The following is a 12,569-nucleotide window of genomic DNA, read 5'->3' as shown; positions in this document are numbered from 1 at the left end:
CTTATAATGTCAAGGAGTGACATTATAATTGCTTCATAATCACTCTGAACCCTTCCTGCTTACTGGAGTGGGTTGGATTCAGATGTGGTTCTGTTGGCTCCGTAAATGTTTCTGCATTGGTTGTTTCTAAACTCTACAGTCAATTTTTGATCATCTTTGGCAATAGAAGGCAATAGTTATTTCATATCAGAATATTCCAAATATCATTTTCGCTTTCCTCCAACAACAAAAGTCATTAATTAAACCCTTTTTACTTTCTTTTTTTTTCCCCTACTCTATTTTAGTGAATTATGATACAGTTCAAAGGAGGAACAAGCATGAAGGGCTGAAATAAAGCAGAGTGCTTAGACTGATTAAGAATTGACTGTGTAATCATTTAGGGTCTACAGCTGATTACATATTCCGACCAAATATCAGGAGTCCGGCAGACGTTGTGTGCCCTCAGGAACCAAAAAGAGCCCAGTTACAACCTAGCCTCTAGTCTGTGGACACCACTGATGATGATGTTGTCATAGCACAAGTATTTCCTGCCTCACATGCCATTTCTTATAGTTCCCTGGAGGCACTGTTTCTAAGAAAGATTAACTTGAAAAAGTGACAAGCCAATAGTCCATCTCATCCTTAAACACAGTCTTCTGCTATATTATTGTTACACTGATCAGAATGTTTCCTCGTCTCTCAGCTCATATCGTAAAAAAGAATGTGAATCTTCAGGAAAAAAAAACGGGATTGGTCAGGGATGATTATTTCAGTAGATTCATAGACTACAGATGATGGAGGAACAGAACAGAAAGGGCTAAATAAAATAAAGCAAAGGATGCTTGGAATGATTAAGAATTGACTGTGTAATCATTTGTGGTCTACAGCTGATTCTTGGGGATCTCTAGTATAACCTCTCATTTTCTGTGAGAGGATACTGACACTCTGAGGGGATGATGTGCCTCGCCCCAGGTCAGACAGCCAGGCAGGAGCAGTCCCGGTATCACTTCTCCCCCTACTCCACAACAAGAGAAGCTCCTAAGAGGACAGCCTCAGCTCTTTTGTTTGCCCTGGGCATTTCCTGAGGTATCCGGCTGTTCTCTACCTCACAGGACAGAGCTGTGTATCTCAAAGGTGCTCTGTAAAAATCTGTTGAATGAACATTAATTTATTTGGAAAGGGTCATCCTCCAGCCAGGCAGAGGGAAGAAAAAGATCCTGGTAACAACAAGAAAGTTTAAGAAGTTTTCTAGGGAAAAGTGGGACACCTTTTTATTATTTGGAGCCAAGAAAATTTTTGAAAAAAGATGGAGGAAAGCATTGACCTAGAAACTACAGAGATCTATAGATGTGTATATAAGAAACTTTATGGGGTCTATAGGGTGGCTATATATGGTACATAGGTTGTAGTATGTGTGTCTGTGTGTGTCTGTGTGTTGCCTTCTTTATTCATCCTTATGTCAGATTGTTCCCCTGGCTACTAGGGAGGAGACTGGTTATATATTAATACATTTGTTACCAGAATGAAAAGGAAGGTATCTGACAATTATGATGACATGTATTTTAAAATCTTTATAATACATGTTATGCTGTTGTAATAATTTTATATCTGTACAGTGTCCTGCCACAGACATACAGATCTACCCTTCCTTGCTGGCTGTTGGAATTGAGGCCCACGTGCTCAGAGTAAGGCTTCCCTAGACCTTCTTGCCTCTATCAGTTGGAGTCAAGGGAGGCCCAGACATCTGCACTTCCTAATCCTTCCAAACTCACAGCCTTGCCACTGCACATTGCCTTGTGTCTACCAGGTCTAATGGCATTGTGTACTTTCCTTCTGTTCATGTCAGTCCCTGCAAGAAGCCCCAGATCACTCTTCATCTCCCTCACTCTAATTTCCATAAGCCTTGCACATCTCCTGTCCAAAACCTTTCTTCCATTTTGTTCAAACGCCTGAAACTTTTCCTTGGTCAGAAATTCATGGTCCTTCATGGAACATTGTATGCTCTCTCCTCTGACTGTTTCCTTTACCTTCTTAGTCTAACGGAAACCCAGCTCTTCCCCGAGGACACTGTGTCCTTGGGCTAGGGCTGGGGTGTGGGCATCTTCCTGGCCCGTCATTGCCACCTTCAGCCTGTTCCCACCTTGTCTCTAAAAACACCCACCTCTGAATCTCATGTTGCTTATCTCTAACTTCCTCATTTATTGACAGTTTTGATTCCTGGTTCTTTTTACTCTTTCCTAAATTATTTCTGCTTTTAATTCTTACTGATTTCAATATTAGTACAGAGGACTTTTCTGACACTCTGGCTTCCTTGAATTCATCTTCTCCAGAGACTTTTTGTTAAATCTTCCACCCTAGCTCAGTTACTCATTCCCGTGATCATATCACAGACCTTGTTGTTATCAATAACTGCAACCTTTCCATGATGTCAGTCCATGTCTCCCCTTCTCTGATCACCATTTCTTCTCCCTCTTGATAGCACTGTATTGATCCTGTTGCCTTCAATATCCCTCCTCTACTTCATGTCTTCCCTTCTTTTCCTTACTCAAGTCAATCATTGTAATCCCTCCCTGCCTACATCACCCTTGACCTTTGCCTTTTCAGGTTTGCATGGCTACACACAACTATCATCAAATTTACCTTACCATCTACCCCAACACCTGTACCTATGAGATGAATGTGACTGGAGAAAAACACATAACAGTACTGACTGGTCTTATTCTAAATTCATGACTGTGGACCTCAGCTGGGTCCTTACCTGCCAGTCATACCATATTTCCCTGATCCATTCACATTTCCATTCTCCTAAGTGACTATTTCATAGCTACTTTTCTTTCCAAACTTTCAATAAAAAAACTTCCTATTTGACATAATCAGAATTCCACATCCCCCAACCCCGTCATCTGCCTCCCTTCCTTTGTCTGCACTTGTACACCTGGCTTTCTTGGCTAGGGCTACAAGTAAGCTGTGTTCCTATCTGAAGCCAGTCTTTCCACATGAGACATGACTCCATTTCTCTTACTTAAGGGTGTAAGACCCAGAAGTTCTCCCCTTTTGCTCCTCTCTTAGTTGTTTTCTTTCTAATGTATCTTTGGCTTGAGCATGCCATCATTATGAGGAAAAGCCTTCAGGCATCTAATTGTCCCACCAAATAGTGATCAGATGGAAAAGGGGCAGGTAACAGGTACCTATTGCTGGAATAATACTGTGTAACAAATAAGCACAAAAATCTCAGCAGCATACAACGATAAGCATTTATTTAACTCAAGGTTTATTATTTATCTGCAGATCAGCTAATCTAGGCTGGGCTGGGTGGCCAGCCTCATCCTGGGACTAATGAAGCCTGGAAATATTTCTCCTATGGTGGTGAAAGAGGAACAGGAGAGCAAGCCCAATTGCACAGGAGCTTTTCAAGCCTTTGGTCATGCTATGCCTGCAAATATTCCATGAGCCAAAGCAAATCACCTGCTAAACTCAAAGTCAAGAGGAGAAATACACTCTCCTTCTTTAGTGGGAGGAACTTTTAAGTCACATTCTACCTTCTACCCTTATTGCCTCTGTATTTCCCCAGCACAGTAGCCAGAGTGATACTTTAAAACATGAGATTATACCATTACTCTGCTTAAAACCCTCTATTGGCTCCCATTTCTTACTTAGTAAAAGCTCAAGTCCTTTAAATTCCTGAAATGCTTTTCCATGGTCCTGATTCCCACTAGTTCTCTGGCTACATTTTGCACAGTTCTCTCCACCTTTCTTCTATTCAGCCACAGTGGCCTTCTGCCATTTCTTGAACACTCCTTACATTTTCCTACCTTAGGGCCTCTACCAGCTGGTTCCTCAGCCTGAAACTGTCTTCCCCAGTTATCTGCCTAGCTCACTTTCTCATTTCTTTTCCAGACATCAGATCAGACATCAATTTTCCAATGAGGCCTGGACCACACCCCACCCTTCCACACCACCTGGCTTCTTAGAATCACTTTCTCTTCTGTTTCTCTTCTACAAAGTATTACTCTACTAACATACAATAATTTATTTACTCTTGTGTATGTTAATTATTGTTTGTTGGTCCTCATTAAAATGAAAGTTCCTAAATGCAAGGAATTTTCTCTGGTTTGTTCTCTGATTGTATTCCACGTGCCTAGTAGATTGTTGGCAAATATTTAAGGAATGAATGAATCAATAATATGACATTTTCTTCACATTAGTATAAAAAATTGAATAGAAAAAATTTGTGTATAGCTCAATTCAAGTATTTGTCGTCTTAAACAATATACAAATGGAAGATTTCATGAAATTATTTAGGACTGAGCAAAAATTGCCTGGCTTAAAGAATCTTGTACATTAATGATTATTAATAACTGTCTTATAGTAATGACATTTCTTTAAAATTAAAGATACCAAGGATTTTAATAAGCAAATCCAAACTCTAAAAGTCTCAATAATCTTTCAAAGAACTCTTCAAAATTAGTTTTAAGCTTTCTCTTTCTACATTATTGATGGGATTATTATGCCATAGTAGCAGCAAACGTAAAACAGAGGCAGATAAGGGTAAGAGAAGTAATTGTGCGTATTTTTAACTAGTGGTTTGGGGAAAATGCCTAAGAGAAAAAAATAATTTAGTGTGTAATATCTTAATGACTAAGGTAAGTTAAAATGGGTAGTTATTTCATGCTTTATTAGGAGAGTTTAGGAAATATTCTAACAGTTATATATTTTTTGTTATCAAGAAATTATTAATCTGGCAGCTGTACCTATTCAGAAAGACCTCTGAGAATCTGAGAATCAAAAACAGATGTTGCAGGATTGATGCTTAAAGGCTTTTCTCCCAGGTCCTCACCTAGGATCTATTTTACTCTTATTTCTGACAGTTTAGTAAGTTTAGTGATCACCAATGATAGAATAGCATCTGTATACTTACATTGTATGTATGTACGAATGTATGGTGACTTGCTCTGTGGCAAGGAAAAACAATTGGTAACATGAAAAGGAGCAGACGGAAATACGAAGCTTAAGAATTTGAGGCCGTTTAGGGTGGGCATGTTATAATCATGGAAGCCCATAGTGGTAATTCCAGGCTGCTCAGTGGGTTCAATATAAAGCACTGCGTAAGACGGCGGGGAGGTCTGTAAAGAGTTTTAGGGGTTTGCCATGATAAACCATTAAATTTTTCAAAGAGCTTCAAAAGGTAGTCTTTATCTAGGATAATGCGGGGCAGCTTGTTTCCCATTATTGATAGATTAATAAGACAATATATGCAGAAAATATTTCACCTTAGATACATTTGAAGAAGTGGAAGCAAATGATACAGTCTGTTTCTTGCTCAACTAATAAAATAGAAAGTCTGAGTTATTAGTATGTAATTATTCCAGGTTAGATACAGTCCCTGCTCTTAAATTACTTACGATTTAGCTGAGGTTATAGACAAGTAAATAGACCGTTACATTATAGTGTGTTAATTTTGGTAAAAGTTAAGACAGGGTGCTCTGGGATTACATAAGAGGGTCACGCGATCCAGTTTTTTGTTTAAATTTGGGGGTGGGGGTCCTGGATGCCTTTCTGGAAGATGAATTGTATATATAATTTGTGATGTAAATGATGAGTAGGAAGTTGCCAGACAAAGATGGATTGGAGGGGTGATATAGGTGGGTCAACTGTAAGTGTCTTTAAGTATGAGATGAAAAGAAATTCAGTTCTGGAAAGGTGCAAGGACGTGTGATGTGAGCATGCCGAGCTCTAGCATTGCAATCGTGCTGTCATTGGTGTCTGAGAGGCACAGCTACACATGCAGAGTATAATGTGGAAGCAGCTTTCCGTGGAACTTTGAAACCAATGTGTATGCAGTTCCATTAAAGTAATTAATAGGGCTGGAAAGTATATAATGATTTGAATGGGAGTATTGGGCAAGAGAGGAAAATGTATGGAAAAGGTTCTTGAACTTGCTTTTAATCGATGTCCTGAGTTTTAAATAATATTTCCATTTGTAGATCCCGCTACTAAAGGACTTTCGACATTGGAAATGCCACGGGAATCCTCATCTGCCCCTACGTTAGAAGCAGGTGTGCCAGAAACAAGTAGCCATTCCTCAATATCAAGTAAGATACCCTTTGGTGATCATGTCACCTGTTCATTGATTGTGGAACATTATCTGCTGCATTGTTTTCAATTTTCACACTCTTGGTATTGTTTTCTTCTTTTTATCACGTTGTGTTAACTTCCTAGGTGATACTATGTTGTATGTTCTCAGAGACCCTGAGGCATAGGCCCATTTTTGTCAGCATCTCAAGTATTTGATAAATCGGTGTGGTTACTGATAGGCCAAGAATCTTATTAATTTGTTAAGGAATAATCACTGTATTTCATAATTCAATAAAATAAGAATTATATACAACTAGCCTAAACACTCAACATGGAACTGATTTTGGGATAAGTGAAAAACACTGTCTGTGACAGAATTTTACATGAAACACCTTTGTTTAATTTGAATCACCTCCATCATTAACAAAGTTTTTATCTGGGTTATCATCAAATAAATGTATCAAATATATCATGATCCCAAAGGCATGACTGAATCTAGCCCCTTTGGATGAGAAAATTACAATGGCATGAAATTTTACTGAATGTCCAAGAGGCAGCTGTTTTGAAACTGCCTTCTGTTATTGGGTTTCAGATTTTGCCCATGAGGAGCATGAGTTCCATGGAGGTGAAAATAAGGGTGTCCACCTGGCTCAGTGGAGTCAATTAAGAGACTTTAGCATGGGAAATTCTAAGCAGGAATCAGAAATATAAACAGAGGTGCAGCTTCTGCAGACCACTGTCATATGTGCTGGTATATTTTGTGTTCCATGTGGACGCTGCCTCAAGAGCTAGTGAATTTTCATTTGACCATCTTTTGAAATGAAGATGATCCTGAAAACCAGATAAAGATCTTAAATGGTGGACTGGTAGTATGGAACAGCATCATCATCTTCATCATTCATTTATTCATGCATTTATTCATTCAGCAACTATTTATTACATATCTGCTGGGTGCCGGGAACTGTGCTTGGCACTGGGGATCAAAGGTGAATAAAAAAGGCACCCCTTGTTCTGTAGGCATTTATAGACATAATAGTGATAGTATCTACCAAGTGTTTGACACTTACCGTGCTCCAGGCACAGTGATAAATGGTTTATACATCTTGTTATCTTATTAAATCCTCAACTTTGCATTACACGGCAGGTATTATTGACCTAGTCTTATAGATTAGGAAACAGGTTCAGAGAGGCTGAGTGACCTGCCTAAGGTCACACAGCCATTAGGCAATAGAGACAGGAATTGATGCTAGGTCTGTTTGACTTTCAAGCCCGTGATTTTTTTTAGTATACCACACTGCCTTAGCATAATTCACATTCAGTTACAATAGCAATTATAGAAATTCTAAGAAAATATTTCCAAGTAACAGTTACTTGCCCTTTTGGTAGCAAAGAAGAATGGCTGGTTCTGTATCTAATTGTTCTTCTTTTACTGCAAAAAAATCTGTTTTACAACATGATAAAATGCCCACTTTTAAGTCCACATACCAAAATCACGAAAGTGTACCTTCTCCTATTAATACGCATGAGTCATTTAAAAAAAAAAGATAATAATTATAGTTAGAATTCCAAGTTGGGTATAATTTGAGATAGGATGACTTCATTGCTAGTTAAATGTATCATAAAATAAATGTATCAAGTGAATCAAGGTCTCAGTGTCATGACTGAATTTGTATTTAGCATAGTGCATCATTAGATTTCCACCTTCCTCCTCCTCTCCATTAAAAGCATGTATTGACTAGCTCTTGGTGGTGTGTTCTTGGAGGCATAACGCCAGGTGCTTTACACACTGAGCTACACACTAAGGGTTTTGACTCTCAAGGAATTCTTCTATCTTTAAAACCAACTGAGAGATTATTCGATCACCAAAAATTTTAAATCCTTTTTTTGATTTTGTCTGATAGATGCTGCAAATTTTAAATTTGTTAATTTCTAAAAGATTTCTGCTTTTGAATTTTACTTGAAATTTGTTAAATTTGCCGAAAATTTTCTGGTTTTGAATTTTACCTGAAGCTGCACTTTCATGTGAACCATAAAATTAATAAAATTTACCAATCAGCCGCAAGAATCAGATTCTTCTTATTAGTTTGCATAGTCATTTCCATGAATTCAGTTAACATGGACTCCAAGACACAAGAATTCCGATCATACCCCTCTCTTTTGCTCTGATTGTTTTGTAGTGGAACATGCCATGACCACCATGAATCAAACAGCATGCTAATTTCCATTAAAAATAATGTTTTAATTGATTTTACATCACATCAAGTTGCTGCCTTGGTACCATGATTGCAAAGCTTGTGTGTAACATTTAAGGCTTTCTAGGGCCATTCAGACATCTCTGTTTGTACCATCCCCTTCTAGACTATTTTAGAGCTTCAGTTTCTGAAATTGTCCTTGTAAGAGAGCGAATAACCACAAGTTTTCAAATATTCAGTTGTTTGGGATCATGTAGAAAAGGCCTGTCAGCGATGCTCTTCCGTCCTCTCTGGGTTGGTGGCGGGAATTGGTGGGACCACTCGGAGGCAGGTTGCTTTCTCACTATTGACAGAAGTGCTTTTTACTGTTTTTCGGGTTTGGAAATGCTTGTAATTTGACATGTCAATCGTGGGATATTTGTCAGTGCCTAACTGCAAGATTAAAATGTTACCACTAATTTTTTAAAGACAAAGATGTGTACTAGAATATACCTGTGGAATGTTATTCACATTTTTCAAACAGTAGCAGAGGCTCACATAGAGATTGAAAACCGCGTTGACTTCGGAGTCAGCATGTTTTGGTTTTACGACCACGTCATCTGCTGGTTGGTTCCAAGTAACATAATTTCATTTGCTTCAGTTTCTCTCTAAAAATTGGGGTTGATATGTGTCATCCTATTCCAAAATAAATATGTACATACACAGACATGCACACATGCATGGGTCCTCAGGGGGTTATAATGGAGACCGAAAAAATATATGCACAAACTCTATTAAAGAAAGTTAAGCTGTAAATTCAAAGCAGGAGTATCTGTCTTGAATCCTTTTTGGAATAAGGCAGAGTACACAAATTAAACAGTAAATAAAAATGTCTTGTTGTTGTAACTGAGGTAACTATTTACAGGCTACAGATAAGTGCTCACAGGCACTGTTTCTTTATTGAGTGAAGAAAGGTACCAGGAATAGCATAGTGCCTTAGTCTTTCATCCAGACAGGAGCATACAGCTTACTAAACAATTATTAATAGCCAATGAAAGTTCAATTAAGAGTCTATATGGATGTGTAGAGCCTTTGTATGCTGTGCAAATTTATTCCCCCTAGTAATCATCTCCTAATTTCCTCCATATAGCTCAGTATAGGCAGATGAAAAGGGGATCCCTGGGAGCTCTGACAATGAGCCAGTTAATGAAGCGACAGCTGGAACATCAGTCTAGCGCCCCCCATAACATCAGCAACTGGGACACTGGTGGGTCAAGCTTTTTCTTCTTGTTTTACCTCTCAGATTAGCTAATGCCCCTTTCTCTGTGTCCCCTCTGCTTCCTTGTTAAGGAATAGATTTTCTCTTGTATTCTGTGGTTCAAACAATTTTTTAAAAGCCTAAAGTAATTAGTTAAGTCTATTTAAACTTTCCAGCTCTGGAGCCACTTCTTTTTCCATCTAGGCTGGTCCAATTTTTTTTTTTTTCACTCTAAGACCCAGATTCCAGATGTTAGGTTATCTATTTGGGGATTAAATGATGTAAATGCGTAAAGGAGGGACTGGAACTATGATTTCATGATGCAAGTTAAAAAACAAAACAAAACACCGGATTATCAATATTCTCTGTTTTATAAACTATGAAGTACCAAAAATAAGGGACTATTATTAGTAATAATAACAGTAATAACAAATGTCAGCTTAGTGACGTCGTGATCTGCCGGTAGGTTTGGGAATATGAGCTCTGTGTTTTAGTCAGCAGGGTCACCAGGTTGCAGCCGCACACCCTCATGCTCATTCGATGGAACTGCATCTAACCTCAATTTTAAAGTAAGAATCGACTGCCGTGACATGTCTATTTTAAACATGATCACTCTGCATTTTCTAAACCTTGTTACCACGTTTTGCACACGTACTACTTTCTGAAGCCAGTAGTACTGCCGCAATTCTGCTCTTTTGAGTGCCTGCCTTTCCTTTTTTTCTTTTTTAATTAAATGGGTCATTTGTGTTACAAGATTATACACGTGAAAGCTTTTTTGCAAGATGCGTGAACTATGAAAATGTCAGAGTTTATTACTGTGAGATGCTCTGGGGGCCAACTCTTGGTTAAGACTGTTTTCAAATCTTGGTTAGTACTTTATGGCTACAGTTATATGAAATTATTTTAGTAGCCTTCCTTATGACCAGGAATTATAATGTCCACAAAACCAAAATATTGAGCTACTGTTAATTTTTCATAACCGTGATATTTGCATCTATTTCATCTTATTTTCCCCCACTGTTCTTAAAAAAAAAAAAAAGGGAGCTAGTCTAGATAACTAAATCCCACATACCGTGTCCAATCCTACATTTAGCTGATACTTTCAACTCTCTTGGCCTTTATAAAGGTTCTTAACGTTTTAAAGGTTTAATGTTTTACCTTCCTTTTAGTGACAAGTGATACTGAATAATGAAATGGCCAATAGCCAATAGGCAAGAGAGACCAGGAGAAAGACCTTGGATAACCAGCCTTGAGAGTTTACTGGGTTTGGGTGAAGCATTTTTGTTCACAGCAAAGAGGACTTTATTTCTTTACTGAAATGATGCTATGTACAGAACCAAGAACGGAAGCTTTTGCTAGGTTTGTTCTCTGATAATTAACTGCCCGTCTTTTGTTAATTTGACCTGGGGGCTCTGCAGATTATTTTTCCACAGCCTAAGCTAACCATTTTGGATTCTGACTACAATTACAACCTAGTTTGATTGACTCTGTGGAGTTGTAAAAAGGCAAATAGATCTCATTTTCGAATGCAAATTTTAATCTAAAAAAATCTACATGATGCCAAATAACCCATTTAACTGAGTTTTTCACTTTTCAACCAAACTTCAGCCTTGTTCATGTCACTCTGGTTTCTCATTTAATACTTGCCATTTACACGCTGTCTGAATTTTTTTCATCTGAGTTTTCCCAGGCTTGTTTTCCATCCTCCAAGTTGCTTCTCTAGTCACCAAGTCCTACTAGAGCTTCATCTTAATATTCTTGTTCTTATTAGTGCCATAAAAATTTCTCCCCAAATTCAAGGCCAGAGGAGAGTCGATGAATGTGTAGTTTAATGTTAGGTGGCATGTCACTTTATACCACATCTGTTGACTCAGTAACTCACTAGTCTCCAAAAGAACAAATCTGGTCATATAGATACAATGACAAAGGCAGCCTAAAGCATAGGTCATGATCAACTCATCTCAGCATGCACCTGCTCGCTCACCAAATACCTGCCTCTTCTCCACCCATGCACATCAAATGGCTTGCTTCTTTGCCTCATCTTTCATAGGAAATAAATGTTCCTGAAGCACTCCTCCTCCATTTCTGCCCCTGTCCCCGTATTCCTGTTCCTCAGCCCTCAGTCAAATGCCTGTCATTTCCTTGCTACCAGTTCCGTGTGTTTTCTGTATGATCTATGTGGCCATTGCCCCAAGTGATCACTTACACATTTACTGATTTGCATAAAACATTTCTTTCATGGCTGTGACATTAGCCTTTCATTTTTTTTTCCATTTCATATCAAGAGATATGGGATTTGAGCTTTCTGAGGGGGGATTAGAGAATCTGGACTTCGGGGGGATGGTTTTAGATGCTCTCCTGCTTTCAGTTGCATTTCATATACCTGAATGGCAGGTTTGTAGTGAAACCCCAAGCAACTCTACCCTAAAATCTAGGATGCTTCCTGTAAAGGTTAATAATCAACAATAACAGTCACCAAAAACGTCCCCAAGAGATTATTGGTTAAATTCTTTGTATTGTGAATTGTACACAATTGACCACATTGAAGACTGAAATGCTCTGTTTATCCACAGAACAGATACAGCCGGGGAAACGCCAGTGTAATGTGCCAGTGTGCCTAAACCCTGACCTGGAGGGACAGCCGTTGAGAATGAGAGGTGAGCTGAGTTGCAGAATCCCAGACTGTAACAGTGAAGGAATCCGAATCCTATATCCAATCATCTAGTCACCCAGAAGGTGCCGAAATCTCTTCTTCAGCAGCTCCATGAGGTGGATTCAACCTTTGCTCAGACACCTCCAGGAACTGTGAATGTATGACATCTCATCTTTGAAAATAACTGTCAAAAATTTCTTCCTTATGGTGAATTTTTAACCCTTGGAGCCACATAAAGCAAGTCTAGACTCTCACGTTATTTTTTAAACATTTGGAAAATGCCACCCATTGCTTACTTCCTCAGTCTTTTCTAGACCACACATTCCTGGGTCCTTTGGTATTCCCCCTGAGACATATCTGTTTTCCATATCACCCTGTATCTACTCTGAACATGGTCCAGTTTATCTGTGTTCCTTCTGGATTATTGAGATCA

General features: G+C 38.6%; 1 protein-coding gene across 3 annotated transcripts in view; it reads left to right on the top strand.

The window, feature by feature from the left end:
- Window positions 1–12,569, top strand: part of UNC79 (unc-79 homolog, NALCN channel complex subunit) — a 171,626-nt gene that overhangs the window by 108,218 nt on the left and 50,839 nt on the right. For all 3 annotated transcript variants that reach the window (XM_074364786.1, XM_074364785.1, XM_010968720.3), the window contains 3 exons: window positions 5,964–6,071; window positions 9,376–9,492; window positions 12,057–12,140. In XM_074364786.1, the coding sequence (XP_074220887.1) occupies window positions 5,964–6,071; window positions 9,376–9,492; window positions 12,057–12,140 (309 nt within the window). The remainder of the gene's footprint in view (window positions 1–5,963; window positions 6,072–9,375; window positions 9,493–12,056; window positions 12,141–12,569) is intronic.

The sequence above is a fragment of the Camelus bactrianus genome, chromosome 6 (genome assembly GCF_048773025.1).
Source record: "Camelus bactrianus isolate YW-2024 breed Bactrian camel chromosome 6, ASM4877302v1, whole genome shotgun sequence".
Lineage (NCBI taxonomy): Eukaryota > Metazoa > Chordata > Mammalia > Artiodactyla > Camelidae > Camelus > Camelus bactrianus.
Note: the sequence above shows the minus strand (reverse complement) of the source record. Positions and strands in the feature narration are given on the sequence as shown.